We start from the raw sequence: 23,421 nt of genomic DNA, 5'->3' as shown, positions 1-23,421 counted from the left end.
CTCGCCTCCCTGCGCTGCCTCGGCGCGGGGCCGCTCACTCCAGAGGCGGGATCACTCCGCACCTCGATAGCCTGCCAGGGTCTCCTCAAATAGTCCCTCCCCGCGGCGCCTCTTCCCCCGCCCCGCCGCCCCCGCACCACGCCTGCCCGCCCCCTCTGCCCCGCCGCCCCCTACTGCCGCAGAGCGGCAGGGCTGGGGAGGGGGCTCACGGGGGCGGGGGCGCCCCGCCAGCAGCCAGCGGGGAGGGGTGGGAGGGGTTGTCAGAACCCAGGTATCCTTCCGCTGCTGCCACACGCACTCACGTGACCCCGCCCCCCGCCCGGCTCCCCACGGCGGCGGCGGGCGGGTAGTGCGGCACCCTGCAGCGCCCCGGGACCCCCCGCGGCCCCCCGGGAGCCCCCTGCGCTCTCTGCCTCACACGGACCCCCGGGAGCCCCCCAGCTGTCCAGCGGCGTCCCTTCCCGCCGTTTCCCTCAGCAGGGGCGAGGATGCGGGGGGCGACGCTCCCCTCAGGGCCGCGGCGCTCCCGCCGTGGGTGAGGAGAGGGGCGGGGGGCTCCCCGGCGCTGCGCGTGTGCCCCGTGGTGGGCACTGAAGGCCGGGAGCAGGCCGGCTCCGTGTGCCTGTGGGGCCAGCACCTGCCATCGTGGCAAAGAGCAGCTTCCCTCATCCTCCTCATCCTCCTCCTCGGGCGGGCACCCCTCGTCCTGCCGCAGGGGAGCAGAGGCACGCGTGGCCTTCGACGGTCGCGGCCTCCATTCGGGGCGCAAGGGCCAGGGCAGCCCCTCGGGCGGCGTGGCTGCCCTCGGCCCACCCGCAGGCCGAGGCGCGGCGTGGGCTTCGCTCCCTACTGCCGTGCCCAAGGGCTGCTGCTGAGCTCTGTGACTGGTACCAGGTGTGTCTGAAAAGCCATCCTGCTCTTCTGCCCTCTTGGATTTCTAAATGGCAATAGGGTTCCTTCCCTGGAGAGCGGATGTCATAAATTGAGAAGTTACTGAAAAACAAAGAAGTGGAGGGTCCAACATGCAAGAGGCATATCAACACCCTCACTCCCAATTGACCCATTAGCATCAGATGGGGGAGGTGAAGGTAGCGCTACTGCCATTATGTTTCTTCTAAATTACAATAATCCTTTGAGATAGAGACTGATGGCTGAGGTGTTGCTAGCTCCAGCAGTTTTATCGTGAGCACGGTGTTGTCCACATTTTCCCAGAGAGCCCAGCTAACAGGAAAGACAAGATTACAGGAGAATCTCTGATTTAATTTTTGTAAATTAGTTTCTCATGATGTGGGTTGCAAAGAAAAGCTGAACAAGGTACCCCTGAAGACTCAAAACCAGAAGGCAGATTAAAACAATTCCAAATATGTTACAATTTAAAACCCCATTATTTTTACTTGACCTCATTCATTCTAATACACGGAGCTGGGAATTACCAAAACTGGGTTAGGTTTCCGAAGGAATCGTAGGCATGGCTCTGCTGAGACATCTTGGTTCCTGCTGCCATGCACAATCGCAGGCTGCAGCCGTGGGGACCCTGTTGCCACGCGTGGGAGATGTGGAGGTCTACAGCTGGACTGAGGAAACCCTGAACAGCCCATTGAGCAGGTGGCAGAAGGAGCTGGGACTGAGGTGCCGCTAAAGCCCCATCCCTCGGGGAATCTGGGATCTGTAGCTCGCCCCGGAGGACTCACAGTTGGAGTTAGGCACCAAGGTCTGTTCTCTCAAAAGGAAGCGAACACGGAGCTGAGGTAGAGCCAACTTTTCTTTACGTGGTCTCCAAAGGGGGTTGAGTAGTATCTCTTGCGTATGTTTGCTAGTAGCAGTATGTTTACGGTGCATTAGCTGTAGCAACTTCTAAATGAGGGCGAGTCAACAGTGCTGCAGAGGCAAGACCATCAGTGGGACGTCAGGACATGATCTGTCACCAGCCCACTCTGGTATAATGAGCTTGATCTGTGTTTGCCTGTGTCAACTACCCTCCTTCACAATCGCTTTATGGATGCTAGTTAGTTATATCCAAAGCTCCAATTACTAGCTTTTGCTTTCCAATTTATAGCTAACGAGCTCTGGTTAAAAAAAAAAACAACCAAGCCACAGACTTTCATCACTTATTTCACAAATGAATTAGGACCTCTTAAGTAATGTACATAGTTATAGGATATATATTTTTATATCATTTATATTTTTAAAAATGTGGCACAGGGAAGAAACAACAGGTTTGTCTCAGATATTTTTATTATTGAGAATTACAAGTGCACAAAAATCACTGTGTACTCTGTGCAATCACTCTTAGTAGTCTGGCACTGAACTGCTGACACGAACTAGAGGGATCACTGGCTAAGGAAATCAAGAATCTTTTAAAGTATAATTAAAATTAAAACTCTATTATATTTCTTCAATCTAGTTTTAATAATATAATGCTTCATGCCCACTCCCAGCTGGCCAAATCCTAATTACAACATCCCGTAATTTCTGCAGTAGAAAAAGCATCTCTACGTAAAAGTGCTTTGCCACACTTTTGTCTGCTGAGGTCTTTCTCATTTGTACCTTCTTTACACTGTTCTGTGTTTAAATATCTGTTCGTTTCACCGCTTGGCTTTGCTGATCGCAAGGGTTAGATCCTTCGCAAGCACGATCAGCTCTAAAAGCTAGCTGATGGTGTTCGGGATCTGGAACAAATGAAAAAAATGGGAAATGTCCTTTGCCATCTTTTCTCCACTTTGCAACAAGCTAAGCTTCCATAGCTAAAGAGACTGTCCTCTGTACGGCCAGCTGTGTGCACGGATGTTTTAACTGAGTCTTTTAACCTTGTTTTCTGTGTTTGGCTTGGGAGCTCTCAATGGAAAGACACTACTGGCCTTATTTAACATAAGTCTCCTACAGTCTGTGGTCTATTAAAAGGAACTGTAAAGGGTCTCAAGCTTCTAAGCGTGCGCTGTGCCGGTACCCCTCTGATGAGCTAACTGCTGCTCTCTTGCTGCTGTGTAGCAGAGCCACAGCGTTTACCAGCTGGGAAGGGCGTAATCCCTAGCAATCCTTCAACCACGCAAATGGAAATGCTCCTGTTAAATGTTTCTCTATTTTTTCAGAGCTTGCTCTCCTCCAGATGCTTGGTTTTCTGGCTCCTCCTATGGATGGCAGACTGATGCTCTGTTTCAGCATTTGAAAGCAGCCCTGAGAAGAGCTGCATTTTTGCCTTGGAGAGGCTGTTATTTACTTGGAAAAATGTTATATGTATTGTACATGTTGCTGGTCGTCTTCCCACAGAATCAGCCAAGGAAGTCTCACTGGAAAACCAACGTGCCTTTCTCTTAAGCGTTCCTCTCAGAGTCTTGCTCCACAACATCAGTTCAAATCACCGTTCAACTACAAGTGTGTTCCACTTGCGAATGTTTGGCCACTTTACTGCTTTGAATAAAAAACCCCAAGAGGCACTAGCACATACTCTGGCCTGTGTGACTTGCTGGCAGTGGGAGACCTGCCTGAGCGTGAACAAGCGAAGCTCCAAGCGACAGGGAGTCTGCACGACCGTGCAGCTGACCACGACAAACTGCTGGAGAGCTGATGCGGATGGCACGGAATTGAACGCAGATGTTTGATCCACATCTGTTCCCAGCTGCATGCTGACTGGCGCTGTCTGAGTGTCAATGTTTTGCCTAACTGACAAATGCGAACCTTAGGAACGCTGTATCAGCAGTCACAGCACAACGATGTTGTGGTGCAGCAAAGGCAGAGCGTCACAACAGCTCCAAAAGTTCTGATTTGGTCTCACAGGGAAAGTGGATGTTTCGTGCACCTCAAGGCCCTCACTGACTGCCCTGCTTGCTTCAGGATCCAGTTTGAAATAGTACTCCTTGTTTTTCAAACCACACCCTCACTCCTTGGACTTCTTTCCAGCTTGTCTCCTGGAGACCGTGGAGCCCTCCCCTTTCCTCCCATCTGTCCTTCTCTCATTCCAACAGGCTCCTCACTGCTGAGTGAAGAACTGTCTCCTCTCATCATCTCACATCCAGAACTGACTCCCTGTTCATGTCCTGCTGTCATTCTCAATTTTAGTGCAAATTTCCATTCAGATAATGCTCTTTTCTCCTGGAATACAGTTCTCCTTTTCCCATCTGTTCTTACTGAATGCATAACTGGGTCATACAAAGCACTCTGAGGCTCTGGATGAGTTTCTGCTGAGGTTTTTGTAAGGCATTGCACAAGCTCCTGAGAGCAGACTCGTAAAAGTTGTAATGCTTTTGGAGAAATTATTTGAAATGTAAAGATTCTGTTGTGGAGCTGTTTAATATGTAACTTTAATGTTTAGATTTCCTCTAGTTCATTCTCTGGCAGGAGAATTTCGTTGCACATGCTTGCTTAGTGTTTAAAGGAAATCCCCTGTTCTGGTGGTGACGTGTTCTTGATAAAGGCCACTTTATGAATTTAGTTTGGTATGTGAAAGCCCATCCTGTGTTCCCCATGCATGGAAAGCTCCACTGGAGATGATAGATTCTGATGGCATTTAATGTCAAAATGAACAGAAGTGTCTTGAGGCAGTAGCAGTGCAGGCTGGAGGTCTTTAGATGCCCCACAGAGCTAATGCCACGATGATACATAATTTACTTTTAGCTTGCAAACAATATGCCTGTCTTTCTTCCCAGAAGCGTTTCCATTTAAAGAGTCATTTCTGCCTTTGTGCAGTGCGCTGACATTCACACTCTCTGTGCATTCATACAGTCATTTGCTTATTCTCTGGACACTCGCGTTCTCCAGGGTTTGCAGTGAGATGCTGAATGACTTGGACGGCAGTGTATTAGCTGAAGCTGCAACTCCTCCAGCCCGGCCTTGTAAAAACAGAGGTCTACTGGTCAGTGACGCAAAGCGGAATAAAGGGCACGGGAGTCAACGTCTGTCCTCAAAATCATGACAGATGGGTCAGGGCTGCTTGCTACGTCAACCTTTTAGAAGCTGAATTCCTCAGAGTGTTTCCTCTGGCAGGTCATCCATCAAGTGGATAGGCGGTGAACGTGTTCACTGAAAATATAACTAATGGAAAGAAATGAGGTAGCCAATGTAAATCAAATGTGCATCTATTGCTAATTTCACTAGTTCTGGAATGTCAGAAACCAAGCTACACTTCTAAGTAGACCAAGTAAAGTCTTAGCCTAAGTGGTCTGAGTGGTTAAATACCATTTAGGAGCACAACTAGTAAGTGTGCATAAACAGGATATGGGAATAAAAGGCTGGAAAGGACCCAGAGGGGTCTTCTGGGTATTACCTCTGTCCTACAGCAAGACTGAATGAGCCAATGTTTTCTAATTGCAGATTAATGGGGTAATTTGGGAAATGCTGAATATATTTACTGTTCGGGCCTTTTAGCTATTTGCTTTGAAATAGACCCTTGACAGGGAAACCTCAGTGTTCATTTTCCTAACATCATTATTATATTATCCAGGAAATAGAATAAAGCCAAGAAAAGCAGAAACCCCATTACATTTTAGAGTACAGCAGTAAACCATGCAGATGGTAAACAGACTTTTAATTTTCTGTAGGGCCTTTACAATATATTTCCCCTTCTCTTAGTCCTGGAAAGAAGCACTCTATAAATTCATAAGCTATGAATTCCCCACGTCCCCAGGAGGAAACGAGTCTTTTATGGCTGTGCTTTCCCTACGTTTGCCTGTTGCCTTTTCCCCACCATAGTAAGTTTTGAGACCATTGGCTAAATTCAGCCATATGTGATAGAGAGGAATAAGCTCAAAGATAGTAGATTTCTACAAGTTTCATGAAAATAGGCAGCCAGAGAGTGGAGAAAGCCTTTTATTTAGAAGGAATGGCTCAAGTGGGAGCTCAGCCTTGACTGGCAAATCTATGAAGTGGTCAACCCAAATAATGGAAAAAACATCTTTGACCAAGGTCTACACCTTCTTGAATTAGTTTCATTGTTCATTAAATATTTTTGTTCCCTATTTTTATGTCCAAATTCCTGCTTTTGTATGAATCTGTACCTTTGTCTGCATTAACTTGAGAGGTACATTCAGAAATCCCCTCCTGAAAACAGCTTTGTTTCCTGAACTATGTTCTCCCCTTCAAAAACAGTTTTTTATTACACCATGTAATACAAAGGCCCTGGGTTTTTTCTGTCAGCTTGTAGGATTTCAGGAAGCTGAAGATAAAAGCCACCCTAATTTTCTTACTCACTCTTGTCTTTCTCTGTCTTGAATTGTTTGTGGAACAGGTTTTAATGGAAGTTCTCTGTATTTCATGGTTCTTAATGACATATATAACCTGAATGTTACAGACTGGCTTTTCTGGAACTTCAGTCTTAACTAGAGTTTTAAAGACACAAACGCAGCACAAAGATGTTTCCCAGAGAGGTTCAACACCATACGCATTTGCTACCTTTTAGATTTTTGAGAAAATAACAAGCAAGATGGCTGAGCTAGAATAAAATGTAGGTAAGCACGGACTTACAAGCTCGAAGTCCTCGTAATGAAATGTCTAAATTACCTTTAAAAACATTCCTACCAGTGGTAGCAGAAGCAATTATAAGCACTTTTGCTACCCTGTCACTAGATGAATTTAGATGACACAAGCTTAAGACAGCTGTGCCCCTTCATGCCAGTGCTTTCACTGTAACTGACACTACTTCTATGAGGGATGTTAAATAAAGGGAGAAAAACCTCTTGTGCAGATGTAGCCTTAACAAGCACCAGAAGGGAATTTACAATCCTATCTTTTAGAGCATAGTTAATCTTTTTATAAATGCCTATCTTTTTAGAAAGACCTCCCTGAATTTAAAGAGTATTTGGTGCTTCCTGCTTTTCTAAGGGCCTGAGAGGTGCCCTGCAATGTAAAAAGAGTGATGTCAATTTTTGTCAAACTGTGCTGTTCCAGATATGCAGAGTGTCTTTAGCAAATGCAAAAATGAAAGGGGAAGCATACAAAGTGCTAGTTACCCATTTATTCAGCATTTTCTGGTCGCATTTCTGTGCAGATCTTTGGTCCTCATCATGGAAAAATCTGACCTAATGAAGTACTGATTTCAAAGGGAATGTGGGGAGGTGCAGTTATGGTGTAGCTTTTAGTTGCCTCCCCCTGTCTGCACCATGCAATTCCACATCCAGGAAGCAAAGGAATGGTTTCTAATCCCAGTGACAGAGTTTTCCCTCTCCACAAGTCGTTTGCTCTGACTCAACCAGAGTCTAGCATGAACACATTTAGAATTCTGGATCGAGTAAGGCTCCGTAGCCAGAGCACATCAGAAGTGAGTCATCTTTGTGTGTTTCTATCCATTTCCATCTCATGAAGACTAAAGCATAACTGTTAAGAATAATAAGCCAATCTTCTTTTGTTTCTTTGGTTATGCTGGAAGAGGAGAAGTGAAGAATTGAAAAAAACAGGCTTTGTGTTAAGAAGTAACCACTTTCACAGGCCCTCGCAAAGATCCTTAAATATGTATCTGCATGTTTCTCTTTCAGCTCAGAATGTGACTGAGACAGCACATGATGTGTTGCCTGATGCAAGAACTATGTTCAGTTAATGCATATTGCCAAGTTTGTGTCTGGAAATGGGAGCTTGATTTGCTGTGTCTGGGCTGTGACCGATCCTACTCATTCACAAAGGGAGCAAACAAACGGCTGTATAAATGTCTGGTAGAATACAGGAAACTGCCCTGAGCTTTTTGGTCAAATATTCCAAAACAAAGATGTTCAAATATAGGCCATAGGATGAAAACACCCCCTGGGTCCATCCTCATTTGTAATATAAAGGTAAACATTTTGGAATGGTCTGTCCCTTCCCACTCTTGTCAAAAAATGATGCAGTTGGATTTGCTGGCGATACCAAGACTCTGGTAAGCTCCGGCGGGGTCCCTCCCGTTAGCTGGGGCTTCCTGGTTTGTTTGGCTGGTGTGTTACCTCCTCAGCTGTTGGGCTACGAAGCGATAAGGCAGCATGTGTGATACCGCTTATCTCGGCTATTGCTTTCTCTCTGTTCATCTCCATTCCTCGTTACATACGACATGCAGTATTATTTTCAGCTATATTTGGCTTACGTGTAATCCAACTTCCCAGTTCCTCGTGGTATTATGTAAATACAACAGCAGGGAGAGGCAGCCTTTTGTCCCCCTGTGCCAGGAGGATATGCTGATCATCAACACGGGCATGTTCCTGAAGACCAAACTGTTTTCTGGAAGACTGCTCACAGATTTCATAATCCATCTGTTTTCTGTAGAACGCAGTTATTTAAAGCAACAAAGTTCACTTCAGAGACATTGTAGAGTAGCTGCTGTTTATGTCGATATTTCTGATGAGGCTCAATATTGTCTATTTTCCATTATATCTCAAGACTGCCTTTAATTGCCTCTTTCCACCAGATTTACATATTATCCCTGCCACCTGTTCACACACAGACTTTCCTTTACTTGGCAATCTTCCAGCCTCTCCATACTACAGACAGAGGTACTGAAACAGCAGAGCAGTTGATGAGAGTCAAAATAAAACCATGCTGTGTTATACTACATGGCCTACGGATGCCTGAACAATTAAACAACAGAGCGTCCGAGGCTGTCACCGGAAGCTCTTTCCCTTTTCTTCATACTGTTCATCTGGAGTCTTTTTAGGCAGGTACATAACAAGGTTGTAGAGGCCTAACAAACGCCCCTTCAAATGTTATCTAATTCTGGTATTTGTCCCTACTCCAAGGAAGGGTAAGTCGGAGTGAATGATTCTCTCAAATACCAAATGAAAATTGTTCTTACAGGAACTGGCTTCGTAACCCTGACACTTGAGACACTTGGGGCAGCAGAGATGTTCCCTGGAGATTCACACAGATGATTAACGTGGCCAGACCGACTCAGCAACACATCTACACATGCCTAGCTGCAAAGATGTACGGAAGCTTAATGGTTTTAATGTGACGCGCAACACAAGTGCGCGCCTGTTTCGTAAGTACGGTCTTGAGTTAAGGCTCCAGCCTCTCGCCTTCCAGCGCACCCAAACCCCGTGGCTCTGTCATTGCCACTAGCTGCTGGCGCCCAGGGACACGTGGAAACTGGCAACGCGCTGCTGTACCCTACGGTGAAGAGCTGCTTTGGCTGTGCTGGCCATCGTACCTCACTGGGGCACAGGAGGAGCCCTCGGGCTCCTGGCACACTGCCTCTGGAAACCCAGCACAGCTCACGTTAGCTTGAGTGGGGCATAAGGCCTCAATATTGTGTGTCAAACACTGAGTATTAAAGTGTGTGTTTAGCTTATAGAGATTGCAGAAAGGAAAACAGCTCCAGAAATTCAAAGCTAGGAAAGGTAGAGCAGTCAGGTACATCGGATTCCTAAGAATGGCTGCCTTCCCACCACCTTCAGCGGCAAGGATGGCAGTCTGTCCGCGCTGTCTGTCTCAGGCACTGCGCTGGGCAAGCAGCTGAAACGCAGCTCAACAAAAAGCAATTTGAAGGGGTCAAGAGCAAGGATTCAGGAATTAAACACCTGGAGATGGAAAAATCCGTCTCCATTTTTCCTCCCACATGTTTTCGAATCCTTGTGCCAGGAAATTACTAAACCACACAAATTTCAGTAATGAGTGCATTGCTTGGATGGCACATAAAATCGCTGAGGGATACAGCTAAGGAAAAAAGCTTTTCAGAGTCAGCAGTGATGAAAGATCAGATAGAGGAGCTCAACTACAGCTTATACACGCTTCTGAAAAGAGTACTGATACGGGAGGATATTCCCAATTGGTACAAGTGAGCATTAAGAGGAAGCATGTGCACAGAAAGGAGTGGAACCTGTTTAATATTGTCTGCTGTGATTCAGCACAAAGATTCCCTGTGATATTTTTGTTTAGCTGGGAAGACTCTGCCACTTAATCAGGAGTGGGAGAAAGCAGACCTGCTAAAGCACTTCTGTATTCTCAAGGCCATTTTTATGTCTTTTGAGAACAAGGCTAGTTGTGCTGTGCCACAAATGCCAGTTTGTAGCACACTAGGGTTGTCCTGTGGCTTAATAAGGTTGGTGCATTGATAACAGGACGCTGACAAGCTAGTTTTCTCACCTGCACTTTGCTTAATGTTGCAGCTCAGTTTTAGTTTATTAGATCTTGCTTAATATGTACCAACAAAAATTAACCCATCACCGAGTTATTGCAACTATGTCACTTAGGAAAGAACATCCTCCTCTCCATATCGTGACACAGTATGTTCTAATTAATGTTTTCTGTGTGGCTCTGTCACAGCTGAACATGGAGCACGTGGAGGAGAGGCTGGCCACGGCGAAGCAGGCTGCTGCATTGCCCCTGACCGCGCCGGTGCTGCCACTCCGAGCACACGTGGGGAGGTGGGGAGAACCCCACTGGCGGGGACTGAGGATCAGCAGCCACAGCTGCTGCCAGCTCCCATCCATACTGTATTACTGCATGCGGCTTTGGGAGTAAGTGCCAGAAACGCCAACAGCCTATAGCGCAACAATGTATGATGCAGCAGATAAAATGACTCACAGGTCTCCCCTGCAGCGTTGTTCACAGCCTACATATTTTCAGGGCAGAAGGCTGCAGAACTTTGAATTGTCTCAGTCTCCATCAAACTCTTGCCTTTTAAGAGTCCTTGGCTTTCCACAAGTCAAATTACAAGTAACGAGTCCACAGACATTCAGTCCTGGTCATCCTGCATGCATTAGTCCAGGAGGAATAATGTCCCTCCCTCGCAAAGGTTTCTCCAGGGGCAGGTGGATGCAATTGGGTTTTAACCCTTGCTTTCTCCTGTGAGTTTTGTAACCTTACTATTTACATCACACTGCTGGATTTCTTGGCAGCCTCTCTGCCTCCTCTTCACTCGAGGCAGGAAGGAACATCCTGTTGTCATCACCCAAGAGGACCAGCAGGCAGAGATGTAAACAGATTGGCCAGTCCAGACACAAGGTGATGGTGAAAATAGGGCAATGAAGTTAAGACTATCAAGACCTTACGAGCATTGGTACGCAGTAACTTAGTACTGCCGTTGCTGGGGATCTTACTGGAAGCCAAGAGCAGACTGTGGCACCACCCCTTTCAGTTGCTCCACACAAGGGAATTCCTGCAGGAACTTTTCTTCAAAGGCACCTGAAGACGCTCGCCAGTAAACACCACCCAGCCAACAAATATTAGATGCAAACAAACACCGGGGCTGCACAGAAATTCTAAGAGAATTCTGGGGCTCAAACCTTAGGGCAAGTCAGATTTTAGTACTGACGTAACTTGAACTCAATTAGGACTGGCAAAATTAATACACTGGTGAGAGCGTATTGAAGAAAAGCTGTTCTGGTAGCTGTTTCGTTCCCATAGGATAGAGTGGGTGAATTTAAAGGATGAAAGAGCAAGGAAAAAGATTGGGAAAGATATAGGAAATGTTCAGTGAGACAAGGCAAATGTTTGATTTATAACTTGCCTGAATGTAGGGAGAGACTAAAAGTCAGGAATAAAGAGGCCAGACTTTACCTGCTTTACACAATACATAATGTCAGTAGGAAATATTGTGGAGTAAAATCAAAGGAAAATCATTGAACTGTATAGTTTTTCCCAACATCTCTAACATGCCTGTTCTTAAACTTTTTTGGGCAGTGTCTCCCACCCTCTAGGGCTGTCAGCACCCAACATACACATTCCAAACAGTGTTGTTTTCTTTCTGTACTGAAGGGCCAACAGGTACAGCACGGCCTTGGTGGCACATGTCGTACTCTTGCGGCCCCAGCTGGCCCTGGAAGGCTGCAAGACACACTGCAGCTGGGCAAAGGTTTCTTCCAAGCAATAGAAATTCTAGCGGCTCTTCAGAATGCTGATCTGCTGGCAGAGCTCACCATTGGCAAATGACCGCTATCCATTAACAGAAATTTACAATGTTAATTTACAACTAACATGGGGGAAAAAGAAGGATCGTCTAGAATGAAGACACCACAGAGGTCCATTGTTTTCCCCCAAATATCCACAGCTAGAGCTGGAAGCCCATTTTCTAGAAGGTTCTGCCTGCCAACAGCAAAGTCGCAACCCATCTGTGCTTTCTGTGACTGAGGCAGGGCCCCAGCGCCACTGTGTTCAGAAAACCCTGCCCGGCACTCAGGGATCTTCCCGATTTTGCAGTCTGTTTATCCTGGGGATGCTTCCCTGCTTTCTTTCAAGTGAGCCTTACCAAGCCTTCAGTTCCAGCCCCAATGCAGTTGCTCTTCATGTTTTCCCATTTCAGGCATATGTACTGTATTTACCTGGAAGCAAACAAACCAACCAGCCACCTGCCAAAATGAAATGAAAGTTGCAGAACGTCCTCCTAAAACCAAACCTCTTTTCAGAAGTGCAGAAGAGGCAGGCAGAAGCATCCCGAGGGCACCCACTCTGCCTGGTTTTACATACATGCATGAGCGTCTCTTACCTCCCCTTCCCTCCCTCGTTTCCCAGAAAGGCAGGGACTGTGTTGTATGTGAGGAGGTCCTGGAGGAAACGCAGAAGGGTTGAAATGCCCGAACAGCCATCAATAAGCAGGTCTGTGTGAAATAATCCCTCAGACTCAGACTGATTCTCCGTGCAAGCAGAGCAGGATAATAATAATATTCCCGGCAGAGATCCAGAATCCACGGCGCTGCTCCACTCTCTACTGCCTTCCACTGTGCTCTCTGCATTATTTTGATTTTTCTATATGCAACAATAAAGTGCAGAGGTGGAGGAGCTCTCAATTCCCAGCTGCTGAAGAACTCTCAGCATAAAGGCAGTGAAAGTTACCAGAATTAAAAAAAAAACCAATCTGTCAATCTCTATCATATTGACTTTCCCTTTTCAGAGCTTTTGTGACAGCACTTCTGAACGTCTGCTTTGTGGTATCAAACAAAATTAAACTCTAATACAAAATAAAGTGCAGAAGCCAAGTTCCTCCCTTTGTGTACAGGTAAGACCCCACTGAAGGCCAGGACATGCTGACGTTTCCTGCCACACCAGATTTGGGACCCCACAGGAATATTCCATACCTGTACGTGTTAAGTTTTCAAGACAGTAGGTGTGGTTTTTTTGCCTTACTCCTGCCCCACCTGCCCTGTGCACGCACACATCCAGTTTATGATACTCCTGATAATGCCGAGCACTACGGCAAGATTACTTTTCAAGCAACATCTTGAATTATTTTATCATCACAAGTTAAAGGTTTACACAAATAAATGCCTGTTTGCATTCCTCTTCCAGGATGCAGAAGAATCTATTCAAGAGTCAAGTAGAAGCGTAATACCCTCTTTTTATTCCCAGAAAACAAAACAGACCAGCTGCAAAATTGTTGCCATTCTGGCACAGACCTGAGAGTAGGTCCAGCATTCTAACACATCTTATTAAGGGAAAGAAGTGTCAATGAAGTTGTAATCAAAGAATTTTGGGAAATAAATGCAAACACTCTCCATTATCAATAAGCACCTTTATTGACCACTTTACCATTCAACACTCATTTTGTTCAGTCTCCTGAATTGCTGATCCACACTCCAGTTTAGCATTTAAAGAAAAGAAAAAGATATTTCAATTTGATTTGTATAAAAAGTGTTATACCTGGGTGGCACGGAATTAAAGTACTATTTAAGAAAGCCGTAGACGCAAATAATCACTACTTGTGATTTTGAAAATTAAGCCCCATGTATTCCAAAGTCAACATTAACACATATCCTCCACATGATGTTATGCTTGTAAAAATGCCTACAAAAATCTGTCGAGAAGGCAGAGTGGTTGGAAAGTATTTTCTATTTCACCATTTAACAAACGACATCACTTCACAAAAACAAGGCAGCAAAATATTTCAGACAAATTTCACACATTAAAACCCCCCCGACACCATATCGTGTCCCAGCGATTTCAGGAGGCCAGCAGTTCAGCACAGCAACAAGTGTTTGTAGTACAGACTAAAATTCAGCTACGCATCATTTGTTACAATATTTAATTCAATGCTCAGGAAACATAAAAATCAAACACACCTAGGAATCAGTAGTCAGATACTGGTTATGCCCACTTCGGTTTTCTTCCTTGCCATTTTTAGAGTATGTTTTCTTATAGCTACGTTATGAAGGGTATGCAACTTCCTGGCATTTAAAAACGTTTTCAAAATGTATTAGCAAACATTTTGAGAAAACAGTCGCTTTTTATAAAGATTACTTTTTTTTTTTTCCCTATCTTCTTCTGACTGTAATATTAAGCCTCTACTCAAGCCAGTAAGAACGAAATTAACCAGAGCTAGTTTGCTGCAAGGACACCAATTTCTATGCCAGCATGAGTATTCAGGCAAAATCATTTATCAAGCTAGCGCTTGAGTGTAAATTACATTTCTTCTGGAAGTCCTATACCCTGCACAAGGTAAATTTTTCAACAGTATCCAAGAAGAAATAAAACTCTAGCTCAGGAAATAGTAAGTACAGTAATACAGAGAAATTCTGTAATAGTAATACAGAAATAGCTCCTTCATAACACACGCAAAATGACGTTTCTTGTAGAGGCAAAAATAATGTTTTTGGTTTTTTCCTAATTTCTCCTTTTTGCAGGATGGAAAGTTATTGTAACGAGCAAAGAAAGTCCATCACTATTACAAAATAGTGTTGTCTCCTCGGGTCAGTTGGACTTAAGTTCTTTATCAGCATAAAGCATCCATATGCAAGCTGAGAAAGGGAATTCAGTTTTTGGCAGAAATCCATTTATACCCATGCACAATCTATTTTTCCCCACAAGAGAAATCTGGTGTGGGAAATAATCCTTTAAAACAAGACCATTTTAAAAAATCAAAAATAAATAGAGCAGGAAAGCCTAAGCAAACAAAACCATACATTGCTGAGACAGTGAATGGGACTGTTAGGAGATGAGAAATTTGACCCCTGTTTAAATCCCACATGGCTGAGATCCTGGTTTTCCAGTCTGCTTGGATCACAAGGTTCTCAAAGCAGAAACAGGGATTCATTTTTTTAATTCCCCTTCTCTGCCTGTCTTTTTAAAGGCATCAAAGATATCCAGGGAACAGTAAACATTTCATAAGGCTCATACAACTAAACAGTTGACCAAAACCTTGACTTCGTTTTGTGAAATAATTTAGACTAAGAAGATGGAACAGCTTACATCAGAGAGGCAACACACTTCACCCGAATATCAACACAAATTTTTGCTGGGATTCACACTCCACATGTCTTATTACACTGAACAACCAGATCCGCCAGCTATGTTTTGCCTCCATTAACCATCGCTCAGTGGAGGTCTCAGTGCACATCCCGGTTACCAAATTCTTGCTCCGGAAAAAATTTAGTTGTTAAATAGTTGCATCCAGGTGAAGGCAGACTTCACACTGAAAGGAGAGTTATTAACTACTCTGCAGTTTTTTGTGTCCTCTTTTCTGGAGAGAATTTATGCATCCTTTCTAAGATGCAAGCATTTCTGTTAACCAGCACTGGGATAAGGGAAAACACAAGTCTCGTCACCCTTGTCATTAAAAGGAGAAGGTGAAATAAGAAACTAAAAATTTCAATCTTCCTTCACTGAGGTACTTAACATTTTGAAAACTATGATTGTGTCATTTACTAAATAAGTGTATGAACCATCTTGAGACATCACATCATACCATTCATAAATATTCTATCAGAGTAAGAGAATCAGTTGTGGTATACACTCAAGCAGTTAGATGATACACTGGTATTAATAAGGCTTTTTTATGGTTCCAAATGAGCATAAGTGACACAAAGTGAAAATTAAAAAGCAGTTACTCAATAGCTCTTGAAGTTTTATGTCCCTGCAAAACACTTTTTCAGGGACTGAAATCAACGACATCATTAACATAAGGGCAAACAAAGGCTCACCTCACATCTAATTCACAACTCTACTGTGCTACTAACTCCAGGAATAGTATTTTCTTCCATAATACTATGTCCAAGTTTAGCTTTTTTAGTGATTTATTTTTCTACAAAGGAACTTTCAGGAGAGAAAGTAAAACATAAAAGGCTCATACTCTGTTATCTCCTTAACAACTGGGTGCACTTTGTACCAGGCGAGCTCAAGGTAACAAATCCCTTGCAGAAAAGGGAGGGTGTTCATGTGATGTTCCTGAAGGACACAAGCTTGTTTGCCCTGAACACCAAGGTCCTCCTTCGATTCATAACACACCGTGGCACCAGCTCAAAAAAGTACCTCTCTCTCCTGAGCCGCTCACTGTCAGTCGTGACACGGGTGTCCCAATACTGACAGAGGTCCCTCGGCCTCTCCCAACCCAAGTAACTTACTTGTTTTCAAGACAGACAGCAAGTTGTCAGTGTCATGTCTTCAGGCTGGAGCAGAATTGCAATTATTTTGTTCTACAGTGATACAAAAGAATAAAGCAAATTGGAAGGCCCAATTTGTGCCTGGAAGACTCAAAAACATTTTTGAGCTTTTCTTTATCGGCAGGAACTTTCCACGCCTGCCGAGCCAATGCAGGTACGTGAACCATAGCCGAGTTTTTAAGAAACAGTCACATTACCCAGGAAAACACAGCATCTGCTCAACACCTAACCACAACTGAAATAAGTGTTAAATAAGAACGATCTCCTACGACCTCTTTGTGCAATATCAGATCAACTCTCCATTTCTAAAATGGAAGCTATTTTTCAAACGACCGCCTAACTGAATAAGCTGAGAAAGTGCAGAAAATAAAAAAGCAGATGGTGACAATCTCTACAAATGAATCTTTAAGAGAACATACGTTTAAGTCCTGATTTTGTTATCCAAATTTCTTGGGTCACTGTCAGTCAGCATTCCTTGCAGACCATAAGATACCCTTAGAGATCTTTTCTGAAAATACTAACGGTGACAGCATTTAGTGACCCAAACGTAAAACCCACGGTTTGTGGAACCAATGTTTTCTCAAGATGACTTTTGCCAAGGGAACACACAGAGGATATTATCGTTACTGCACAACACCCTTGATATTTTACAACTTCCACAGAACATTTTGTTCCTTAAGCCCCCGAAATGCCAGAGAACAGTCACTTCAAATTATTTTTACAGCTGGAAATCAGCATTTTTTCAGAATTTAAAATAGCTGTAGGTAAACAGAATTAGCAACGTTTGTTCTGCACAAAGCAGCATTCTGTTCCCCCTTTCCAGAACAGAGGCGAAACGCAGCTCCTTCTCTCATCACAGCTCCCAGGCCCAGGACGCTGAAGGTTTGCAGCGGCACGTTCCTCCATGCGCATGACGCGCGGTTACACAATTGAGCAGGGTGTCCAGCACAAAAGCATCTACCAAGTGCCGAGAGGTTTTACTCAACACGCACTTCTCCCATGTACATAAAGAAGAAATTTAAGGTATTATGCTGCACTTAGGATTATGCCATTTTAATGATAACAAAATCAGTAACATATCAGAATAAAGAGAAACTGACACTGTCCAAGATTTTTTAAGAGACCGGTTGAGATAAGACATCCAAGAAGAACTGACGCTGATGAAAAAATTTCTAAAAATCCTTTAAAGTTGCCGGACTTTTTTATCAGTGCTTTTAATATTGACGTCCAGTGTCTCTACTTTTTTTGTTAGCCGATCCAGCATATCATCTTGCTTATCTATTTCTGTCTGCAGACCCAGAGCTAGGTTCTTCAGACGACTCAACCCAGAAGACATCTCATCTGTCAATGAAGAGAGGGACCATAAAGAGCGAAGCAGTATAAAGCATACTGTTTAAATGGACACTACCAGGATTCCCTCTTCTCCAAAGCCCTGGGTTGGAAAACATTAGTTACAACTGCTCAAGTCTGACAGTTCTTCTCCAATAGTGGAAGCACCGGTATTTTAACACTTCTACCACATTACTACCAGAAATAATCACTTCCTTCTTTTTTCCATTACAAGTTAACTACAAATGCTTAAAACCAGATTGGATCTTTATAAAACTATATACCCTGTCATGTAGTTTTTACTTTTTTTTAAAAGCATATTTTGTAGAAAGTTGGGTACATCTTTTCTCCGCTCAGTATATACCATAAGCTCACTACCTCAGCTGTTCGTTAAGCTTCATGCAGAGGTATCATCAACAGACTGAAGATTTAAGCAGTTAGTTTATTTAAGATAGATGGAAAAATCCCGTTTCCAGATTTTCTAATTTGGCTACAAGGAAACTATTTTATTGCATGATTGATTGGTATAAATGCTTCTGAGGCAATTAAGTTTTGCACGGCTTGGGAGTAGAACAAGTTGTGCTTCCTTTAACTCTTATGCTTGTCTATTTCTCTTTGATCTATTCCTTTCTGATTTCTTTCCAATTTCTTCTTTCTAGGTCAGCTGCATAGTGACACATGTAAGCAAAGAGGCACTTTGTATATGTGCTACAGAACAAAGGAAGAGAAAGTCAGCTGAATGGTTTTGGGAAGTAATAAAAGAAATGCAGCAAATTCACAAATTAAATATTTAGTGCCTTTGGATTCTTCTATTTTCTGCAAAACATGTTTATTTCAAAAGCTGTGCACAGTTGTAAATTCTCTGGGTCCAAACCGATGCTCAATTTAATATCCAAGTTTAACTGTTGGTTTGGTAAGCGGAATGCATCCTTCAGGGTAAGTGGTAAGCTTTAGGAGAAGAGGTAGGATGTATCCATACTGGTATAATCTGGAAGTCGATTTGAAGCAGTACTCCCTTATTAATGCTACTAGTACCTGCTTAATAAGGCTTTTCAGAACGCACGGATAAGGCTGCTTGTCCCAGTGATATTCCAGTCAGCTTACAGGATGGCTCATAGAAACATTTTCATATCCCGAATGCAAGGGTTTGGGGATACTTTGGCACCATTTCCTCATGCAAATGACAAGAGATTTGCTGGCTTATTCACAGCTGGTAAGTGTTTGTCAATGTGTGATCGAAGGGGACTCATGCTTTTGGGTGGGGGGTTTTCCCCCAGGTCCCTTTGCTCAGGGACAGTTCAAAATCCAACTATTTCTAAAGTACAAGCACGCTACAGAAGAGTCGAAATATTGATGCCAATAGCGTATCGGTTTCCACAGCAGATTAGTACTATTCCAGGCATCCTAGCCAGTTCCTTTCGAGCTGGTTTCACACTAAATGCATTTCTAACTCAGATCTGTTATTAATATTTACAAGTAGCTGACCCACGGACATCCCACAGCATTCTACCATTCAATGTATGTTGAAATAAAACTTTGGATTCTGCCACGTAGATAGTTTTGAAACAAAGAATACAAGCAAATTTTTTTTTAGTTATCAGATTTCACATGTGAACTAAATGAAAAAGTGTTTGTTGGCAATATATTACTTAGTAATCTTCTCTGGTTAGGAACAAAAAATTGAAAATTTATTACATAAAACAGCTTCAATTTTCTCACCTAAGTTGTTATCAATTTTCTGGTGGTAAGCTCGCAGATGTTGGTTCTTCGGGTAAGAATCTGTTTGCACTGAAGAAACTAAATCTGCTCTGAAATCATTGTCTGTTAAAGAGTATAAAATACAGATTATTATATAACAAAGAAAAGCTAGCAGGAAAAGGCTTTAAAGTTTTAGAAAGGCTGTTAAAGATTAGTCAGACCACAGCTGCCGTGTAATCACATAATCTGCTAGCAGGAGTATCAAACGTAACCCACCACCACTATCTACAGGGCACCCCCCAAGATGAACAGTTACTAAGCTACACTTATTCTCTCTTGGGCTGCCTTTTGTAGGTCTACTAGGCTGCTGAGAGAAAAAAGAAAATAACAGCCACCCGACCAACGAAGCAGGAAGGCTGGTAACTCCTACCAGCAGTTGGCGTTCCCCCAGGTCAAGGCACCAGAGGGTTGTTTCTGCCCTCTATTGGTCAGACACTGAATATTACGTGGAGTGGAACGGAGATCAATGTTACCGAAAAGCATTCCTTTACTTACAGAACTACAACGATAAAGATACCCTGCTGCTTTCTCACTCTTACTAAGCTAAATAATTGAGCCTCACTTTATAAAGGAACAGTTACTTCGTACGTACAAGCCATCACAGAAGTTAACGTATTGTGAGAATGGGGAACAAGACCAAACCCTGTACGCTTCCCGCATGAATCACGTAACGACTTCAGTTGATGCAGCATAAATCCCCCGCAGTAAGGGCTAAATAAAATCTGTACCCAAGTAAAAAAATTTCATGTCTTCAGTGTGGGTATAAGGAGTTTTAGGGGAAACATGAAGGCTGGGATACAGATCTCCAGGCGTTAGGTGGCAACGCAAGTCAGCAGTTGGGCAAGGCCGAGGAGTCTCTGCCTTCACCACCGTGCAAGTTTGGCCCATGTTGATGATTACATTCAGTGTAAAATAGAGTTAACAAACCTGGATTATCTAGCTTCCTCAAATTTGGATGACTCTCCTGGTATTTTGACTCTTGTCCTTTACTAGACATCATTGCTTCTTTTAATCTAGTAATAAAGAGAAGAAAAAGAAAACACTCCTATGGACCACAGGCCTCATTCCGAATCTGCTAAACAAGAACAGGTGTCAAATTTATACAAAAGCAGCAAATTTGTTAGATCTGATCCAAAACGTTCCTTTAAAATTAACTAATAGCATTTGTCGTCAGTGAAAGCAGAACTGGTCGCTTTAGTGCTGAAAATAGTGCGTGGAAACTTGGTATCAAAACCGAAGCTCTATCTTCCGTCTTGGAAGCAAGCTATTCCTTTCTTCTAGTGGAGGATGGAGGGGGAAGGGAAGGAGGAAATCAATCTACACAGCATTACCAGGCTGCACATGGATTTCTCAGCTAGAGAGAGAAGTACTGTAAGACAGAGTCATTTCAGAGCAATTAATTTTTATTTACAGCTTTTAATAGAAACTAGGGAAATAGACATAACAGTTAACTGGAAGCGTGTCAATGCTACAGATCATGACTTCCTGATAAGACTGAAGTAAGCAGGATAATTCAGAAGAATAAAGAATTACTTGTGTAATTGTTTGAATCAATTTCCCACAAACACAAAGTTATTCTTACCACTACAAATACAAATAAAGGTAAAACTATTTTTCTCAAAGGAAAAAGGGAGCTAGACACCATCTCAGGAATTTACTTGACAGAATCAACAGATCTTTTAAGTTCGTTCTTATTTTCTGGTGACATTTCAGAGATGCTGTGGGAGGTAAGTCCCAAGTAAAACACATATTTTTACTTACCTACTGTTAGCGTAATATTCAGGGGTTCCATTCTGCTCTGGCTTGCTCTCTGGAGGTTTGGCTTTGAAGTAGTTTACCAAGCCCCCCCAAACACTCTTAATGCTGTTTATGTGCCTTTGACTAGTCTTCAAGTCCTGGTCCATTTTATCTACCATCTGTTCTGTGCGCTTCAGTGCCTCTCCTTGACGTACAAGCTCCTAACAGATATTGACAGAAAAAGAGATGCTAGTAAAGCCAAGATAAACTGAAACAGCAAATATTTTTAGCAGAAAGAAAAATAGCAGAGTTCCTTCATCTGTGTAGATAATTTCTAAAGGCATGCAGTTTTTTCCTCACTCTTCCTCCAGGGCATTTCAGTCAAGAGTCATTAGTCAGCCACAGCATTGACCAGCTATAAAATCCCCATCACCACTCAGTGCCAGGCTCCTGACACCCACTACAAACAGCCCCTAGGAATCTCCTGTGTTGGCCTCTTGTCAGGTTGACATTTGTGTCTCCTCTTGGTGGAACAAGCACGGCACCAGCCAGGTGACAGAGCAAAAATGCAAAGGGTTATCGAGGCGAAATGAGCAAGCAGAACTATTTCTAGCTGCCAATGCCACCTTCACTGAGAAGGGATACTACCGCTCCTGATAATTTACAAGGAGAATAACCAAAGGAAACGAACACCAATAGAGTTCTCCCGTACTGCAGAAATAATCTTTTAGCTGATACTAACAGGGCAGGGATTTAGAAATTCTGATAGAAAACAATATAACTGTGTCTAATTCAGCGGCACAAACACTATTCCAAAATAAACCGGAGATTAATGCTGGCAAGAAGGTTGCCTGCAGCTAACATTAGTGCAAAACAAAGAACTTGTGTTCATGTTCTCTCTAAACTTTGGGGAATTCTAGTTGGATGCGCTTTTCTTCCCCTCAATAAAGCAGCAAACACATACACTTCAAGTTTTACCATGAACCACGCGCTAAGCCTAAATTCTTGATTCCTCCTCTGCACTTTTCTGCGCGAACAAATCACGAGGCTTTCACAAGTTCGCAGAGGCGCGGCCGGGAGCGCCCCCCCCCCCCCCCCCCCCTCAGCAGGCGCGCCCCCCCCCCCCCTCAGCAGGAGCGCGCCCCCCCCCCCCCCCCCCCCCAGCAGGGGCGCCCGGGCCGCTTCAGACAACCGCGTTACACCGCTCGGGACAACACCGCGTGGGCAGGTGACGCCACGGACGGGCCTTCACGCGCGACGCCTCGAGCGCACGCGGTGCCCGAACCGAGCGCCGAGGGACGACGGAAATGATTAATCGGGATGAAGCGAGCGCAACGCGAGCAACTAACCGAGCAGGCCGCTCGCGTCAGCAACAGACGGGCTGAAAACTTTTCGGACGGGTAAAGATTTATGTAATCGCCGTTAGCAAGGCTTGCGGCAATCGCTAAAAGCAGGCGGAAGCGCGGGCAGAGGTGGTCAGAGAACAGCACCCAGAAAATCAGCCCGCAGTAACACAGGGGGGGACGGGCCTCCGAGGCGTTGGGTGACTCTGGAGAGAGATGTTTCGGGGCGGGGGGGGGGGGGGGGGGAAGGAGAACGAGACCCCCCAGGTTTCAGCCGCAGGACTGGGGGGGGGGGGCCCGATGGCCCCTCTCCCCGGCGGCCGGTACCCACCTCGGAAGCCGCCACGCCGATCCGCTCGGACTCGTAAAGCAGCGAGAGGGAGCGGGCGGTGCTGTCGGCGGTGGCGGCGGAGCGGCGCAGCACCTCCTGCCGCAGGTACCGCTGCCGCTCGGTGCCGCCCGCCTCCCCGCCGCCCCCCGCCGCCGCCGCCCACCCCACTGCCGCCTCCTCCTCCTCCTCCTCCTCCTCCTCGGCGAAGGGGTTGTAGCTCCTCGGGGGGGCCGACATCGCGCCGTCGGCCGCAGAGGAGGCGGCGTCCTCAGCCCGCTCCTCACGGCGAGCCCCCTCAGGCCACGGCCCGCTCCGCGCCGCTCCTTCCGCCCGCAGGCCGCCGCGCGCCGGGCGGAACCGCCGCACCGCACCGCACCGCGCCGCCCCCTCCGTGCGCGAGGAACGCAGCGGGCGGCGCTGAGGCGGGCGGTGGCTGGGCGGGACCAACCGCGCCGGAGGGCGGGGGAGAAGGGGGTGGGCGCGGCCGTTTGCAGAGCTGGGCCTGGGGGGCGGTACGGCAGGGCGGGAGGGCGGGGCACCGGCAGGGGCGGGGCACCGGCAGGGGCGGGGCACCGGCAGGGGCGGGGCACCGGCAGGGGCGGGGCACCGGCAGGGGCGGGGCACCGGCAGGGGCGGGGCGGGAACCCGCCGGCCGTGAAGACGC

The 23,421-nt window shown here is 45.2% G+C and overlaps 2 protein-coding genes and 1 long non-coding RNA gene across 3 annotated transcripts in view; 2 read left to right on the top strand and 1 right to left on the bottom strand.

Annotated features, from left to right (window-relative positions):
* Positions 1-314: 314 nt before the first annotated feature.
* On the top strand, positions 315-11,533 carry LOC142064868 (uncharacterized). Its single transcript, XR_012663223.1, has 3 exons — positions 315-1,748; positions 8,746-8,914; positions 10,213-11,533. It is a non-coding gene; the product is annotated as an uncharacterized LOC142064868 (long non-coding RNA).
* A 1,848-nt stretch (positions 11,534-13,381) lies between these two features.
* Positions 13,382-23,173, bottom strand: SNAP29 (synaptosome associated protein 29). The gene is made up of 5 exons (XM_075110051.1): positions 22,758-23,173; positions 21,108-21,304; positions 20,274-20,359; positions 19,308-19,409; positions 13,382-17,600 (listed from the first exon to the last, which is right to left on the bottom strand). The coding sequence occupies exons 1-5, from the start codon at positions 22,992-22,994 to the stop codon at positions 17,443-17,445; spliced, it is 780 nt and encodes a 259-aa protein (XP_074966152.1). The 5' UTR covers positions 22,995-23,173; the 3' UTR covers positions 13,382-17,442.
* PI4KA (phosphatidylinositol 4-kinase alpha) overlaps positions 22,384-23,421 on the top strand; it is a 65,320-nt gene continuing 64,282 nt past the window's right edge. Inside the window, exon 1 of the mRNA XM_075110049.1 lies at positions 22,384-22,483. The gene's annotated coding sequence lies outside the window, so the exon portion shown is untranslated. The remainder of the gene's footprint in view (positions 22,484-23,421) is intronic.

This window comes from Phalacrocorax aristotelis, chromosome 15 (assembly GCF_949628215.1).
Source record: "Phalacrocorax aristotelis chromosome 15, bGulAri2.1, whole genome shotgun sequence".
Lineage (NCBI taxonomy): Eukaryota > Metazoa > Chordata > Aves > Suliformes > Phalacrocoracidae > Phalacrocorax > Phalacrocorax aristotelis.
The sequence above is the reverse complement of the archived record's forward strand: the minus strand, read 5'-3'. Positions and strand labels throughout refer to the sequence as shown.